The sequence below is a fragment of the Ovis canadensis genome, chromosome 5 (genome assembly GCF_042477335.2).
Source record: "Ovis canadensis isolate MfBH-ARS-UI-01 breed Bighorn chromosome 5, ARS-UI_OviCan_v2, whole genome shotgun sequence".
NCBI classification, from domain to species: domain Eukaryota; kingdom Metazoa; phylum Chordata; class Mammalia; order Artiodactyla; family Bovidae; genus Ovis; species Ovis canadensis.
The window spans coordinates 33691900-33709757 of record NC_091249.1 but is presented as its reverse complement, the minus strand read 5'-3'; the positions used below and the strand labels follow the sequence as shown (position 1 = coordinate 33709757).

Genomic DNA, 17858 nt, shown 5'->3' with positions numbered 1-17858 from the left:
CCAAAACACAGAAGGGCTGGGAACCAGGCTCCTTCTCCCAGCCCCATGCTAATGAATTCCCCACCAGAAATGTAAACAGCAGACAACAGAGGCTGAGACACACTGTTATTATGGTTGATTCAATCTGCAAAGCCTGGGTGCCGCCTCCTAATTTTCTCCTTTTTTGTCTCAGGATCAGGAAGGGGAACCCAGTCGACTTCATCCAGCTATTGCCTGCACTGGGAGCCCCGACTCCCCTCCTCTCCAGGCATACTGTGGAGGGCAGCGGGGCCGAGGGAGGTTGATGCTCCAAGGACCGAAGCCAGGTTCTGGGTCAACTCTACTGTCTGCAGAGCTCTAAACAGTGCCTCTGCCCTTGCCCTAGTGTCCCCATAATCATACCACCAGGAGCCTGCCTGGTCGGGGCCAAGTGGCTAGGGGTGGCCTTGACCCAACTGGGCACATCCAGATAAAGGCGGCACCTGGTATTTTGTGCTGAAAGCTTTGTGTTTTCTTTATTTATTTTTCAAACAGAAAGGCATTTGTGCTATCTGGGATTGCTCGCGTCCAAGCGAAGGTGGTTGTGCCTGGTCGCCATGCAACACCTTAAACAGATCATCAGCAGGTGTCTGCCCCCTTCTCCTCTGTGAGACACACGCACAGAGCTCAGAGTGCCACTTCCTCAAAGGTGCAAAGTTAAATAGAGATGGATGAAGGCTTGTGGCCAATGTGCAGCTCTGTGTCAGGGCTGGTCCGGGGTCCCAGGAGGTGGGTTTCCAACCCACAGGCTTCTTCAGCCAAAGCTCCTGTCACCACGCGGCACTCTCATGTCAGAGCCCATGGGAAGGTGGAGCCACTGAGCTGTCCTCAGAAGACCCTGGTCTAGACCGGACACAACCAACTTGGGCCAGGGGCCCTCAGGAGTGAGGTCAGCACCCCCAGGCCCCTCTTGGATGAGATGACCACTTCTCACCTCAACTTTCAGCTTTGACCCTCACCCCAAGTGGGGAGAGCTGATCACAACTGACTGAGTGACACCATCATCTCAGTGATAAGCAGACCCTGTGGCTGACCCTGGCTCCTCCTACAGCAGACAGGAAGGGTAGCCTTGGGGGAGGCTGGTGGATGAGACAGCTTGTGTCCTCTCCTAAACCACACAGCACCCCTCCCCAATATTGGGGGTTCCAGCATCCCCAGGGGCCTGGAAGCAATTCTCCTGGGGCTGGTAGGACCCTGGAGGGAGGCCAGAGCCCAACAGACAGAGGCTGGGGATCCAAGGATGCCAGGGACTGGGATGGCAGTGTCCAAGGCATGAGTGGGGTCCACTGGGGTTCCCCCTCTTTGCTGGTGCTGCAGTGCCCTTCCTGGTCCATAAGCTGGCTCAGAGTGAGGGGGAACAATGGGGCCTTGAGGGCTCCAGTGGGGAGATGGAAGGGGAAATGTGGGGACTGAGGGGTGGACAGGCCTGTGGTGTCCCCAGGACATCCCAGGAAGTTGATGGCAGGCAGGAGGGTGGGGACCCTGCTGTGTGTGTGCTTTAGGTGATGGGGAGGTGTATGGAGTGGGGACTCCTAGAGCAGACCCCATGGGAGGCTCCTATCTGATTTGGGGAGAGGAGCCCCTGAGGGACCCCACCCCATTGCATGGGCCACACCCCTCCATCTGAAGACAGGCCCTGGAATCTAGCAGATCACTGGGTACTGCCCACTGAGGGCAGAGTGAAGCGGGGGCAGGCAGTCACCAGCAACGCTGGGTTTAGGACAAGGTGCAGGTGATGGTCCTACCCCCACAGGGGTCACTTGCCTGGCATGGGTACAGCGTCAGGCCAGGTGAGGTTCAGATGTGGATCCTGGTAAAAGCCAGATCGATGTTCCTAGAAACAGGCCCAATACTTCCAATAGCAGTGGTGGGGGTGCCTGGACATACACCCTTGTTCCCTGAGACTGGCAGGGAAACTAACGGAGCTTGTGCATTCCCATGCTTCTGGAGCCTGGCTAGCAGCAGTAGGCCAGGACCTGGAGTGCCCGCTCGAACAGCAGTTAGATGCTCCAGGTATACTCTGGGGCCAGAGTACCTGTTGAGCCCAGGCCCATAGGGCATAGGGGCCTGTCCTTGCCAGGAAGCTCAAACAACCCCACTGCCACAGCAGGTCTTGCTGGCGTGGGTCTGGGCAGTGACCCTGACTGAAACAGGACTAGAGATTCTAGGAAGGGGCCTGGGCCCCTGGCTGAATGGAATAAGGAGGTGGCAGGAAGGGTATATGTAATGGGGTCAGGGCTAGGGGAGCCAAGGCCGTGCCAGAGACGCAGCAAAGTCCCCAGAAAGAGCCCTCAGCGTTGGCTCATCCCTGGGGGCGCCTGCTGGTTGCCCCGACAACACTAACACAGCTCGTCCCTACGGAGGGGAGGGTGTATGCCAGCCCCACAGGGCTGTTAGTCCCCTGCGCTCCTGAAGCTGAGCTTCATTTGTACCTGGTGAGGGGAGTTGAGTCACGCAGCCCCTGACCCTGGCCTGCCGGGAGTCCCTGGGCACCTGGGGCCGAGAACCAAGGACTGAGGCCCCTGGAATCTGCCCATATGTCTCTCTGGGTCAGAACCAAAGAGCTCAGCCCCAGGCCCTGGGGGGCAACCTCCCCGTGCAGGCAGGTCGCACCAAAAACAGGGAACAGGGTGTCTCCAGGGTTCCTGAAACCATACCTCCACCCACCAAGCACAGCCTCAGGCAGCAGGAACCACTAACCCTGAACAGGGCCTCCAACTAACCCTGAACAGAGGCTCCCTGAAGGGCCCTCTTAATGGAAACCACTCAGGGTGTCACGTGACAGCGCCTGGCCCCTCTGCTAACCCTGAGGACACTCCGCCAGCTGAGTGCTGCAGGGCTCCAGGGGAGGCTGAGGGTGGCCATAGGTGCTAAGTCGCTCAGTCCTATCTGACTCTTTGTGACCCCATCAACTGTAGCCTGCCAGGCACCTCTGTCCATGGGGATTCTCCAGGCAAGAATACTGGAATGGGTAAGGGGATCTTCCAGACGCAGGGATCGAACCCAGTCTCCCAAATTGTGGGCAGATTCTTTAACATCTGAGCCATTAGAGAAGCCCAAGAATACTGGAATGGGTAGTCTATCCCTTCTCCAGGGAATCTTCCCAACCCAGGAACTGAACCAGGGTCTCCTGTATCGCAGGCGGATTATTTACCAGCTGAGCCACCACGGGCAAGGAAGACAGAGGCTGGCCACTTCCATATCGTCCAAGCTGGGGTGTTTGGGGAGGAGAGTCTGGGTCCCACCCCACCTCCCCTGTGAGTCACCAGATCCCCACGCCCGAGGATGACATGGCCACACGGCTTTGGGAAATACTTTTAAGAGAAAAATTTGTAAAATTAAAGAGTGGGGCCCCAAGGCTCGGGGTGCAGGATTTGGGGTGCAGTGTGGTCCCAGGCGGCCCCTCTATGTGCAGGCACAGCCTGGGGGCTGAGCTCTGACCCTCAGGGGAGGTGGGGCAGGGCCCTGTGCATCTTGTGGTGCTCCAGCTGGGTGGGGGCAGAGCGGTCACCACTTGATGAAGACCATGCCAGCCAGCACAGTGTAGCCCAGCACCAGGAAGAGGACCTTGAGCAGCCGGTCACTCTTCTCCTCCAGCTCCTTGGCCAGGATCTCAAAGAAGGTGACGAAAAGGAAGGTGCCACCTGCCAGGCCCTGCAGCAGCACAGAGGCCACGCTGCTGGGCACGCCCTGGGCGCTCTCAATGCCCAGGCCAAGGCTGATGCCCAGTGGGATCATGGCACTCACGGTGACGGCCAGCTTGGCTGCGTCTCTCAGGGCCATGGCACTCCTGGCCATGCTGATGCCCAGGGCCACAGCCACCAGCATCTCGTGGACGGCCACTCCCACGAACAGGCTCACCACCTTCTCCCCTTCCTCCTGCAGGCCCAGGGCCAGGCCCTCGAAGACTGAGTGGGCCGACAAAGCGAAGACCAGGCTGAGGAGCCGCAGCGGGCTGGAGCGTGACAGCTCCTGAACACTCAGGCCGTGGCTGTGCCCGTGTGGCTCCGCGTAGAGCGCGTGGCCCCGTGGGCCGCCCATGAAGGGGCTCTCGTACTCCGAGTCGCTGCCAGCATCCGAGCTGGCGTTGAATGTCTCCAGGTCAATGAAGGCCGGCCTCTCCTTGCGGAAGGTCAGCACCAGCTGCTCCAAGAAGACAGTCATGAAGAAGCCCAACAGCATGATGGTCTCAGCCAGCGGGTAGTCGGTGCTGATGTGCGCGAGAGTCAGGACTTCCTGGAGCTGGAGCAGAGGATGCCGGGGGAAAGGATGGGAGAGGTTCAGAGGCCAGAGGCCATGAACCCACTGCCCACACAACAGGTTCACCAGATACGACCATTCAATTAACAGAAATACCCACTTCATACAGGTTTTAAAAGTGGGAGGGGACAGTGACTCATCCTTGATGGATTGAAAAAAAAATCTATTAGAAAGGGATTAGGGCTCACGCCACTTCCACTGTGTTGACCAACTTATAAATGGTGTAGAGACTTCCCCAATGGCCTGGTGGTTAAGAATCTGCCTGCCAATGCAGGGGGACACAGGTTCGATTCCTGATCCAGGAAGATCCCACATGCCTTAAGGCAACTAAGCCCCTGGGCCACAACTACTGAAGCTGTGCTCTGCAACAAGAGAAACCACCGCAGTAAGAAGCCCAGAAGACCTAACACAGCCAAAAATGAGTAAATAAATAAATAATAGTTTTTTTAAAAAAGAATCCATGCTTCCACAGCAGGGGGCACGAATTCAATTCCTGCTGGAGAAACTAAGATTCCGAATGCTGCTCGGTGTGGCCAAAAAAATAAAAAATAAAAGCAACCATTTGATACTCTCTAAGATACCCTTCCTTTCTGTACTCCTCCAGCCTTCCATAGGTAGCTTCTAAAACAAACAAACAGACAAATATTTAAAAAAATAAAATAGAGTAGTGTGCTAAAGATATGTCCACCAGGAACTTCAGAAAGTGACCTCATTTGGAAGAAGGGTCTTTGCAGACATAACTGAGGTGCAACAGGCTGAGCTGTGTCCTTGACAAACAGAAACTTTTATAGGAAAGTCTCCCTACCCCTAGTGCCTCAAGTGTGTGTGTGTGAGTCCTAAGTTGTGTCCAACTCTTTCTAATCCCATGGACTGTAGCCCACCAGGCTCCTCTGTCCATGGGATTTCCCAGGCAAGAATACTGGAGTGGGTTGCCATTCTCTTCTCCGGGGGACCTTCCTGACCCAGGACTTGAACCCAGATCTCCTGCATTGCAGGTAGACTCTTAAGCCTGGTGCCTCAAAACCAACCCTATATGAAGAAAAGGTCTTTAAATAGGAGATTCAGTTAAAAGAAGGCTGTCGGGGCAGCCCTAAGCCACTATGTGGTGTCCTAACAGGAAGAAGAAGAGCCATCCTGTGAAGAGGCTGCAAGAGATGGCTGTCTGCAAGGCAGGGAGGGAGGCCACAGGAGGCCCCACCCTGCCAGCACCTTGATCTCAGACTTGTGGCCTCCAGCCCTAGGAGAGAGTAAGTGTCTGTTGTTCAAGCCCCTCATATCTGATCTTCTGTCATGGTCACCCCAGGAAACTCATTCATAAGATAAGGATCTTGAGATGACATCTTCCCGGATAAGGATGGGGCCTGAATCCAATGACAGGTGTCCTTCTGAGGGAGAAAAGGAGAGACACACAGAGACACACAGGGAGAGGCCATGTGATGATGGAGACAGAGATGGGGTGATGCTCGCACAGGGCCAGGGACACCAGGGACTCCAGACGATTCCCACAAGCCAGGAGGGACACAGGATACACTCCTTCTCATGGCCTCAGAAGGACCCAGACCACTGACCCCTTGGTCTTGGACTTCTGGCCTCCAGATCATGACATCAGTCGGGCCTTCTGGCCCGGATGCCTCCAGAGGTTTGCTTCCACATGACTCAGAGGCTGTTTCTGGGGCCCCTGTCACTCTACCCTCCTGGGTGAAGGTGCTGAGAACCAATAGGAGGCTTGCCAGCACATCTGGCTGTCCTCACCAGACCCCTTGAGCCAGTACCGTCCAACAGAACCTTCCAGATGATGGAAGTGTTCTCTGTCTATGCTGTCTGACATGGAACCCACCAGCCACGCATGGCCCTTGAGGACCTGAAATGTGACTGGTGCAACTGAGGACTGGCCTGTTGAATTGTGTTCAATTTCAACTCACTGAAACCTGACCAGCTGTAATGGTCAGTGACGGCCACACTGGGCCATGAAGCGGGAGCTCTGGTGGGGGCTGGAGGGTGGCGAGGAGGAGGGGCCTGGCCCACTGAGGTGTTGGGGAGTCTCGGGCAGGGGTGCGGCACAGGAGTGGTTCTGGGAGGACTGTGAGAGGGCCCTGTGCGCTGAAGGGGAAAGGGGAGGGGCAAGGCCATTGCAGTAGTCCAGGCTGGTGGTGACACTGTCAGAATGCGGGAAGGGGGTGCAGAGTACACCAGAGAGGACTCAGATCTCATCCTCACTGATGCCAAGTGCACAAGTTTCCCATGCTCCGTAATGGAGGAACACAAGCTTAGAAGTGCAAAACACTGCCCAGCCCTCAGCGTCAGCAGTCCAGGCACAGGATGGGGCTTGTAGATAAAGCAAAAGGCACAGTGAGGAAGCCCATGTGGCCAGGGACTGTGGGTGGCTCTCAGCCAAGAGCTCGGGAGAAACTGTGCCCCAGTTCGACAATCAGGAAGGAACTGAACTATGTCTCACAACCACGTGAGCTCAGATGCCAACCTGTCACCAGCTGAACCTTGGGATGAGACCACAGCCCAGCAGATACCTCTACTGCTGCCTCAAGAAAGCCAGCAGCCAAGTGTTAACCAGACTCCTGACACACAGAAACTGTGGTCTTAAAATACGTGCTGTTTTAAGATGCTAAGTTTGTAATAATTTGTTATGCAGCAAACATCTGACTGATACAGGAGTTGAAGAGAGGCCACAGTCGTCAGCTTCAGGACAAAGCGCACATGCCTGGTGCAAGTGGTCTGGTCAAGTAATGACTGATGAGCCTACCCTCTGGGAACCTTAGGTCTTGTTCAAACCCCTTGTTTACCAGGTAAGACCCAGAAAGGAAAAGCAACCAGCTCATGGTCACACAGCAAGTTCACTTTCTACTTCCCCTCAAACTTATAGTGTCAAGGTCCCTAAGCTTGGTATCAGGGTTGAAAAGCACCAGAGATGGGGGAAGGGCAAGATAAAGGTAGGAGATTAAGAGGTATAAACTATTATGTATAAAATAAGGACTTCCCAAATGGTCCAGTGGTTGAAACTCTGAGCTCCCAATGCAGAGGACCTGGGTTTGATCCCTGATAGGAGAACTAGATCCCACATGTTACAACCAAGAGTCCAAATTGCCACAACTAAGAGTCTGCAATTAAAGATTCCACACGATACAAAGAAGATTGTGCATGTAACAGTGAAGATCCCATGTGCCACAACTAAGACCTGGTGCAGCCAAAGAAACAAATAAAGACTAAAAAGATTAAATAAATAGGCTACAAAGATGTATCATAAAGCATAGGGAATATAGCAATAGCTTCTAATAACTATGAAGAAAGTGAAAGTGAAAGTTGCTTAGTTGTATCTGACTCTTTGTGACCCCATGGACTATACAGTCCACGGAATTCTCCCGAGGCCAGAATACTGGAGTGTGTAGCTGTTCCTTTCTCTAGGGGATCTTCCCAACCCAAGGATCCAACCCAGGTCTTTCACATTGCAGGCGGATTATTTACCAGCTGAGCCACCAGGGAAGCCCAAGAATACTGGAGTGGGTAGCCTATCCTTTCTCCAGCGGATCTTCCTGACCCAGGAATCGAACCAGGGTCTCCTGCATCATAGGCAGATTCTTTACCAGCTGAGCTACCAGGGAAGCCCTTTAATAACTATAAATGGAGTATAACCTTGATAAAATTGTGAATCCCTATGTTGCATACCTGAAACTGACAAAATATTGTACATCAACCATATCTTGGTTTAAAAAAAGAAATGGAAGAAAGAAAAGCAGCAGAGACGCTTGGCCATAAGGTGCCATGGGCCACTACTGCCAGCCCAGGGAGCCTTACCTTTTCCCTCACAGCCGGCAGTAAAGCATTGAAGCACGTGGCCAGAAAGACCCCACCGCCAAAGGTGTTGCAGAGCGAGAGGATCTTTTTCGAGCGGTGGGCCTTCTCAAAGTCCATCTCGATGATCTTCACAGGGAGCAGGGAGCCAAGCAGCATGAAGAAGAACATGCCCACCATGCAGAGGATTTTGGCCACTAACAGCTTCACCATGGTGGCGTCCCCTGGCTGCTCTGGTCGCCGCCTGGCCAAACCATGTGTGGGCGCACACTCCCGTCCCACAATGCGCTAGGGGGTCCAACCACGCAGCTGGGGGCTCATGCCTCAGTCCAGCCTCTGTGAATGTTAGGGGCAATGGCATCAGCTGTTGGACTGGTCCTCTGACCAGCTCAAGAAACCAAGCCCATCATCCCCAGTATTTCTACCCACTCCAGGCCTAGCATGCATCATTGTCTCCTGCAGAAAATTCTCCATGGCTGCACTGTCCAGTATGGCAGTCACTAGACACACGTGTCTGTGTAAGTTAATTAAATAAAATGCAGAAATAGGGACTTCCCTGCTGGCCCAGCGTCTAAGACTCCACTGCAGGGACTAAGACTAAGGCTAAGACTCCCCAGTGCAGGAGACCCAGGTTTAATCCCTCGTCAGGGAACTAGATTCCACATGCCACAGCTAAGACCCAGTGTAGGCAAAAATAAATAAATAAATAAACATTTAAATAAAATTCAGTAGAATTCAGCTCCTCAGTCGCACTAACCATATTTCAAGTGTCCAGTAGGCACCTGAGTCTAGCAGCTGCCATACTGGACAGCAAAGAGAACACTTCCATCATTGCACAATGTTCTGGGTCCCCCTGCCCTTATGTAAAATCCAACAACTTTATCCTGAAACAAAGGTTCTGCACCGCCTCCCCTCACTGGCCTTTGTGGTCCCTGACTGTGGCAAGCCTGCTCCCACCTCAGGGCCTTTGCACCTGTTGCTCTCTTCCCCAGGCCACGTTTCCCTAAACTTCCAGGGATGCTTGTCTTTCAGATCGCTGCCTCCAGGACCCCTTGAAGGGGCCTCCCCCTGCCATAAATGGTACCGCCTGTACCCACCTCAAGGCTCCGAGCAGAACCGATGCTCAGTAACAGCTGGCTGACAAACGGACGAGCTGAAGCATGTGGACCTCTTTATGGGACTCAGTGAGACAACTGAAGTCGATCTCGCCCTAGACAGACCCGAAAATGTCACCATTAATACAGGAGACTGTGGCTGCTCCCCAACGTCTCAGTTGTCACTGCCCACGACCCCCTGGTCAGTTCAGATGCCACCAGGGGGCAGATATCTCATTCCCCATCGCTAGGCATCACTGGTGCTACAGGAAACTACATAAAATCCCCGAATGTCCTTACTCACCTTGGGCCGCGACTTCCACAGGATCAAGGAGTCTGTCTTCCCCAGTCCGAAGCCAGGTACACAGTAGGTGCCCAGTAAATACCTGCCGAAGATCAGGATGCCCCAAGCTGTAGCGTAGGGGTGAGGGTGGCCTGGACGCCCTCAAACCGGGGGCTAATGGGGCTAGGCAGAGTGGACGGTTTCATTCATTCATCCTTTCACTCAGCATTTATTGAGCACTTTTTGTGTACCCAGCGCTGCCCCCGGCGCCCCGCTCGACAGGTGACAAAGTCGCGCTCCGCTGGGGAAACCCGACGCAAATCAAAGGCGGGGCCTCGGCTAACGGGCAGCAGAGCCCGCCTGGCCCCAAGCCGCCCAGGCCCAGCCCGCACGTACCTCCGTCTGGTACTCGCCCGCCCGCCAGAGCCATCTGCCGCCCAACTGCCAGGCGGTGTCGACCCTTCTGCCGGGCTCCCGGCCGAGCCCTAGATCGGCGCGCCGCTGCCCACGCCCCGCCCACGCCTCTGACCACTGGCCGCCCCAAGCGCCGCGAGCCACGTTCTGCACGCCATTGGCTGTTACAGTTGCCACTCAAACTGCGACTCCGCCTCTCCTACCGGCAAGGGAAAGTAATTTCCTCCCACTGAGCGGTGGGTACGGGCACAGAGTGGCTCCGGTGGGAAACTCAGACCTTAGAGGAAGGGTTCCGGAAGAATTTGGCTTCCAGAGCTGTCCAGGGGCTCCTGGTGCTGAATCCCGTTAGGATCGAGTCTTGGCAGTCGTCAGGAAAGGATTTACTACGTGTGACTGTCCCTCTCGGAGCATCCTGGCTGCTGATGCCCTTCCTGTCGGCTTAAGAAGCAGATTTATCCCTTCAACATCTCTGCTTCCTATGTGCCAGAATATTTTCTTGGAGAACTTCTGTCAACAAAACAAAGCTCTCTCCCCTTTTGGAGCTTATGTTCTAAGAGACAGAAAATAATCGATAAACAGAATAAGTCATAAAATTATATCAGAAGGTGACAAGTGCTCTGGAGTAATAGAGCCCAGCGAGGATTATCAAGAGCGTTGGGAGGTGGTTTGGGATATACACACACACACTACTGTATATGATAGATAACCAACAGCACCTACTGTATAGCACAGGGAACTCTACTCAACATTCTGTGATAACCTATATGAGAAAGGAATCTTAAAAAAGAATGAATATGTTATGTACACCTGTGGTTAATTCATGTCGATGTATGACAGAAAAACTGATATTGTAAACCAATCATCCATCAAAAATAAACAAACACTTTTTAAAAAGCATAAATATACATATATGTACAACTGAGGCATTTTCCTGTGGACCTGAAACCAACACAACATTGTAAATCAACTTTACTCCAATAAAATTAAAATATATTTAAAAATAGAGTGCTGGGTGGTGAATTGCTATTTTGAGTTTTTTTTGTTTGTTTGTTTAATTGTTTTAGGGTATATACCCAGGAGTGAATTTGCCTGGACAAATGGATATTTTTTAGACAGGGAGAAGGAGACTTAAAAAAAAAAAAAAAGCTTGATATTAGTGCTCCAGAGCACTTGTCACCTTCTGATATAATTTTATTACTTATAAAAAAGCAACAAGACTAATTATTTATTACTTACCAAAAAGCAAGAAAAAAAAAAAAGCAACCAGACTTAAGAAAGAAGAGACTGTATTCATTTGTTAACTAAAATCTTATTGTCAGCCTACCATGAGCCAGGCATAGGAGAGTTACTAAGAATAAAATGGAGAATGCTACAATATGGATGAATCTTAATGCATTAGGCTAATTGAAATAAGACAATCACAAAAGGATAAATACTGTAGAATTCCACTCACAGGAGGTCCTAGAGGAGTCAATCCATAGAGACAGGAAGTAGATGGTGGGACCAGAGGCAGGGGGAGGTTGGGGAGTCAGTGTTTCATGGAGACAGAACTTCAGTTTGGGAAAATGAGAAAGTCCTGGAGATGATGGTAGCTGTACAACAATGTGACTGTGCTTAATGCCGCTGGGCTGTGTACTTAAAAATGATGAAAATGGTAAATTTAATGTTACGCATATCTCACCACAGCAGCTTCCCAGGAGGCTCAGTGGTAAAGAATCTACCTACCAATGTAGGAGACACAGGAGATGCTGGTTCCATCCCTATGTCAGGAAGATCCCCTGGAGGAGGAAATGGCAACCCACTCCAGTATTCTTGCCTAGAAAATTCCATGGACAAAAGAGCCTGGCGGGCTACAGCCCTTGGGATCGCAAAGAGTCAGACGCAATTGAGTGAGTTAGCACAGAGGCAGACTTAATAGGCAGACCTCTAAGATGATTCCAAATGACTCCTACATCCTAGGAGTCACATCCTTGTATAATCTCCCCTTCTCCAGCTTAGGGTGCACCCAGTGACTTGATTCCAATGAAGAGAATATTGTCAAGTGATGCGATGTCATTTTCATGATTAGGTTTCAGAAGACTGACTTCTGTCTTCCTAGCATAACTCTCTCTATTGCATTTTCAGCTTGCTTTTCTTTCTTTCTTTCTTTCTTTTTTTTTTTTTGAGGGAGGGGTGCTGCGCCATGCAGCTGTAGAAACTTAGTCTTCCACCAGGGATTGAACTCTGACCTTCAGCAGTGAGAATATGAAGTTCTAATCATGGGACCACCAGGAAACTCCTTCAGCTTGTATGTTTTGGTAAAGCAAGTTGAGATGCTGAAGAAGCCCACACTGCAAGAAACTGAGGGTGACCTCTAGCCCAACAGCTGAGATCTTTGGCACAAGAGCCTGCAGGGAACTGAATGCTGCCAACAACCACGTGTGATCTCGGAGCAGGGTCCTGCTCCTGTTGGGCATTCATAGGGCTCATGCCTAGTGGACACTTCAGTTACAACCTTTGAGAGATCCTGAACTGAGGACTCAGACAGGTGAACCTGGGTTCCTAACCCACAGAAACTGAGTTAATAAACCTTGTTGTGGTAAGCCACTAAGTTTTGGGGTAACTTTTTATGCAGCAAAAGATAACGATACATATATATAAAGGGAAAACTGTTGATTGTACTAAGAATTATTCGGAAAAAAAAGAAAAAGAGTTCTGCATTAACCAAATAAAGAGTGGTGAGGAGTAGGGGGGGAGACAGAATGTTTGATGTGAAAGTAAAAAAGAGGACTTCTGTGGCAGTCCAAGGGCTAAGACTCCATCAGGAGGCATGGGTTCAATCCTTGGTTGGGGAACTAAGACCCCACATGCCACACAGCGAAAAAAAAAACCTGGCCACTTTGGGGGAACTGAAACGCCAGGCTGGCTGGATGCTGGTGAGTGGTGCAGAGAGCTGAAGGTCAGTCCCAGAAGCCATGTTAAGGCATTTGGATTTCCCCATCAATGCACTGTGATTCAGTGATGAAATCTCATTGAGGAGTTCTAAGCTGGTGAGGGCTTCCCAGGTGACACTAGTGGTAAAGAGTGTAGGAGACACAAGAGCCACAGTTTTAACCCCTGGGTGGGAAAGATCCCCTGGCATAGGAAATGGCACCCCACTCCAGTTTTCTTGCCTGGAAAATCCCATGGGCATAGGAGCCTTGTGGTCTAGAGCCCATAGGGCCACAAAGATTTGGACACAACTGAGCAAATAAGCACAAGCAGGAGAAGCTTGTGATCCAACTGATGCTTTATAGTGATTTTGAGACCTATGTCCACACTTTGGTTGAAGCCTTTGAGAGATCCTGAACTTGGAGGGCTCAGCTAAGTGAACCTGGATTCCTGATCCACAGAAAGATGGAACTGTAAAGGGAACAAGTGAAGGCAGGGAGACCAGTGGAGGAATTTGAGGAAGAACTGATGCCGGTTTATTCTTATTTTTTTATTTTTGGCTGCACTGTGTGGCATGTCGGATCTTAGTCCCCTGACCAAGGATCAAGCCTGTGCCTCCTGCAGTGGAAGCTCAGAGTCTTAACCACAGGACCACCAGGGAAGTCCCAAGAACTGATGCTAGTTTGCACAAGGGCATTGACAAGGGAGATGCAGAGAAGTGGGTGAATCTGAAAACCATCTTGGAGAGTGAAGTGACAGGACTTGGCATTGGTGCTGGTTTGTCTGTGGGTTGTGGGAGTAGGAGGTGTTGAGGATGACTTGTAGTTTTCTAGTTTGAGCAGTCAGATAGATCCCAGTGGTGTTCACTAAAATAGGAAAACTGGAGGAGGCACAGACATTGGAGGTGTCAGAAGACTAAGTTTGGCTTTGCAGAGTTTAAGTATGACAAGTCTATAAGTTCTTAACGTTTAATGCCACTTTCTGCCTGTATGGAATTTGCTTCATGACAAGCATGCACTATATGGTAGCTTTTTTTTTTAATGAAGCATAGTTTATTTACAATGGTCTGCCAATTTTTGCTATACAGCAAATGACTCAGATATATATATTCAGTATATATATATTTATACATTCTTCTTCATATTCTTTTCCATTATGGTTTATCACATGATATTAAATACAGTTCCCTGTGCTATACAGTAGGACCTTGTTGTTCATCCATTCGGTGTGTAATAGTTTGCATCTGCTAATTCCCAGCTCCCAGTCAGCCTCGCCTCACCACCCTCCTCCATGGCAACCACAAGTCTGTTCTATATGTCTGCAAGTCTGTTTTTGTTTTATAGGTAAGTTCATTTCTGTCATATTTTAGATTCCAGGTCTAAGTGATATTATACAGTATTTGTCTTTCTCTTTCTGACTGACTTAGTATGTTGATCTCCATCCATGTTGCTGCAAAAGGCATTATTATTTTTTTTATGGCTGAATAGTATTCATTGTATATCTGCGGGGTGTGCGTGCGTGCTCAAGTCGCTCAGTTGTGTCTGACTCTTTGTGATCCTATGGACTGTAGCCCACCCGGCTCTTCTGTCCATGGTGGGTTATCATTTCCTACTCTTGGGGATCTTTCCCACCCAGGGATCAAACCTGAGTCTCTTGCATCTCCTGCATTGGCAGGAGGATTCTTACCACTTGTGCCACCTGGGAAGCTGATATATGTGTGGTAACTATTTTTACTATTGGACACACAGTGACTTGACTCTTTTTTCTGTTTTCCATAATTCACAACAACAAAAAAGACCATTCATAATAACAGCACACCAGGTAACTGCCCCCAGGATCCCTTCCTATAGGAGAATTCATGAACTGCAATGTGTATGTTAGTCACTCAGTGGTGTCTGACTCTTTGCGACCCCATGGACTGTAGCCCACCAGGCTCCTCCATGGGATTCTCTAGGCAAGAGTACTGGAGTGGGTTGCCATTTCCTCCTCCAATAATGTGAAATATTTATTCATAAATCTTTAGAGGAGGAGGCTGCTCAGAGAAGAACTGCATAGCTTCAAGCTTTTTTTAGTTCCAGATATATTTTTGAAAGCTTCCTAGACTCCAGGACCTATGCAAGAGCAGGTATCTTCAGAGTACAATAGAAAAAATATTGACAAATTTGACTGCACTGAGTACTTGAAAAATCTCCCATCCTGAAAGATTCTGAATGAGCTCAAAAGATAAGTGACAGGCCAGGAGGAAATGTTGAAAATAGATGAAATCGAGCTCTTGATAGCAAGCAAACGTCCCAAAATAAAATGGGAAGGGAGATAAACAAACAATTCTTAGGAGAACAAACACAAGAGGTGAATAAATACAGGAAAAGATACTCAAGCTATGCAGATAATCATGGAAATAGGAAATAAAACCATCTGAACAGGGAATTCCTTGGAGGTCCAGAGGTTAGGGCTCCTTGCTTCCACTGTAGGGGGTAGTGCCCCTGGTTGGGGAACTAAGATCCCACGTTTCGTGGCATGGCCTCTCCAAAAATACCCACCCAAAACACCCATCTGAAAAGCTTTACTGAGGTGTAAATAATGTACAAGAAACTACACATATTCTAAGTATACAGTTTGATAAGTGTTGACATATGTACACGCCTGAGAAATCATCCTCACAATCAAGATAGTGAACATAAACTGCACCCACTGAAAAAAATGACCTCCTGCCCCTCCCCACCACCGATCCCCAAACAGCTGCCATTCTGTCATGGTTGTTCAACTGGGTAGTTTCCAGTACTGGCTTTGCAAACGGCACTGCCCCCATCATTCCTCTGAGTGCCACTGGGTGGCCATTCATGAAGGTTGCTGTTGGGCATACATTCCCAGGGTGGTGGGAGGGGAGGGTGAGGTGGGGCGTGGCTTGGGTGAAATTGTATATCCAGAGGTTTTAGGGTATCTAGATGCTCAGCTCTAGAATTTCATGTGAGGACTTCCCTGGTGGTCCAGTGGCTAAGACTTCACCTTCCAATGCAGTGGACGATGTAGGTTGAACCCCTGGTCAGGGAACTAGATCCCACATGCAGCAACTAAGACATTGAATATTGCAGCTAAAAGATACTGCATGCAAAAAATAAGACCTGGAGCAGTCAGATAAATAATAAATAAATAAATATTTTTAAAAATTCATTGAACTGTTTGCTTATAATGTACGCATGTATGCTACACGCAGACAAAAAGTTTAAGAAGCACAGTGATGACAGGGAGAAAGAGATTTCCGACCCAAGTCCACGAGAGCTTACGAAGGCCGTGGAAACAGCCCTCAGTTCAGTTCAGTTCAGTTCAGTTGCTCAGTCGTGGCCGACTCTTTGCGACCCCATGAATCGAAGCACGCCAGGTCTCCCTGTCCATCACCAATTCCCGGAGTTCACTCAGATTCACGACCATCGAGTCAGTGATGCCATCCAGCCATCTCATCCTCTGTCGTCCCCTTCTCATTCTGCCCCCAATCCCTCCCAGCATCAAAGTCTTTTCCAATGAGTCAACTCTTCGCATGAGGTGGCCAAAGTACTGGCCCTAAGCTGAGATAATTCGTGGTCGGCACCCTCCAGCCTCACCGCGGAAGGGACCCACGTTCTGTGACCGAGTATCACATCAGGCAACCAGAGTGGTGTTCCCACCACAGCACAGAGCCTCACGGAACGTCCCTGTTGAGGATGACTTAAAATTCTGAAACGAGAATTGGCTCTAAACGTGCAACCCCCAGTCTCTAGGACGCGGGCCGTTTCTAGGCTCAAGTCCGGATGGTTTCAGGGTCGGACGCGGTGTTCTTTGCGGTCCTGATGCTCACAGATGCAGGCGGCGCCTGCGCGCCCTCTGGTGGCCTCAGCTTCTAACATGCGGGGGCCAAGTCCAGAGGGTTCAGTGTGTGTTCTGATCATTGATTCAAATAATTCATTTTGAAAGGCTGGGGTCGCTTTTAGGGAGGGGTCAGATCGGGAGTGGAAGCCAACTCAGTTTGGGGTTTTCAAGTTACCTATGTTGGGATGAAATCTTTGCTGCAAAGATAACAGGAGCCTTCTAGAGCCAGTGAACAAGTTAATTTAAAAAAATTTTTTTGGCCCTGCTAAGCTGTTTGACTGTATAGAGCTTCTCCATCTTTGGCTGCAAAGAATATAATCAATCTGATTTTGGTGTTGACCATCTGGTGATGTCCATGTGTAGAGTCTTCTCTTGTGTTGTTGGAAGAGGATGTTTGCTATGACCAGTGCGTTCTCTTGGCAGAACTCTATTAGCTTTTGCCCTGCTTCATTCCGTACTCCAAGGCCAAATTTGCCTGTTACTCCAGGTGTTTCTTGACTTCCTACTTTTGCATTCCAGTCCCCTTTAATGAAAAGGACATCTTTTTTGGGTGTTAGTTCTAAAAGGTCTTGTAGGTCTTCATAGAACCGTTCAACTTCAGCTTCTTCAGCATTATTGGTTGGGGCATAGGCTTGGATTACTGTGATATTGAGTAGTTTGCCTTGGAAACGAACAGAGGTCATTCTGTCGTTTTTGAGATTGCATCCAAGTACTGCAGTTTGGACTCTTTTGTTGACCATGACGGCTACTCCGTTTCTTCTAAGGGATTCCTGCCCACAGTAGTAGATATAATGGTCATCTGAGTTAAATTCACCCATTCCAGTCCATTTTAGTTCACTGATTCCTAGAATGTCGATGTTCACTCTTGCCATCTCCTGTTTGACCACTTCCAATTTGCCTTGATTCATGGACCTAACATTCCAGATTCCGTCACATCCACAACTGGGTATTGTTTTTGCTTTGGCTCCATCCCTTCATTCTTTCTGGAGTGATTTCTCCACTGATCTCCAGTAGCATATTGGGCACTTACCGACCTGGGGAGTTCCTCTTTCAATATCCTATCATTTTGCCTTTTCATACTGTTCATGATGTTCTCAAGGCAAGAATACTGAAGTGGTTTGCCATTCCCTTTTCCAGTGGACCACACTGTGTCAGAACTTTCCACCATGACCCATCCGTCTTGGGTGGCCCCACATGGCAAAGTTTAATTTCATTGAGTTAGACAAGGCTGC

The 17858-nt window shown here is 49.9% G+C and overlaps 1 protein-coding gene across 1 annotated transcript; it reads right to left on the bottom strand.

Annotated features, from left to right (window-relative positions):
* Nucleotides 1-3321: 3321 nt before the first annotated feature.
* On the bottom strand, nt 3322-10015 carry SLC39A3 (solute carrier family 39 member 3). Its single transcript, XM_069589497.1, has 5 exons — nt 9856-10015; nt 9481-9562; nt 9180-9292; nt 8086-8418; nt 3322-4260 (listed from the first exon to the last, which is right to left on the bottom strand). Exons 4-5 carry the CDS (start codon nt 8293-8295, stop codon nt 3526-3528), a joined length of 945 nt encoding a protein of 314 aa, XP_069445598.1. The 5' UTR covers nt 8296-8418; nt 9180-9292; nt 9481-9562; nt 9856-10015; the 3' UTR covers nt 3322-3525.
* Nucleotides 10016-17858: the final 7843 nt, after the last annotated feature.

Excerpts from the sequence above, each read along its gene's own strand:
- SLC39A3 (XM_069589497.1), bottom strand. The coding sequence starts at position 8,295 with ATGGTGAAGCTGTTAGTGGCCAAAATCCTCTGCATGGTGGGCATGTTC. Across the intron at positions 4,261-8,085 it reads TGCCGGCTGTGAGGGAAAAG|CTCCAGGAAGTCCTGACTCT; the intron begins GTAAGGCTCCCT and ends CCTCTGCTCCAG.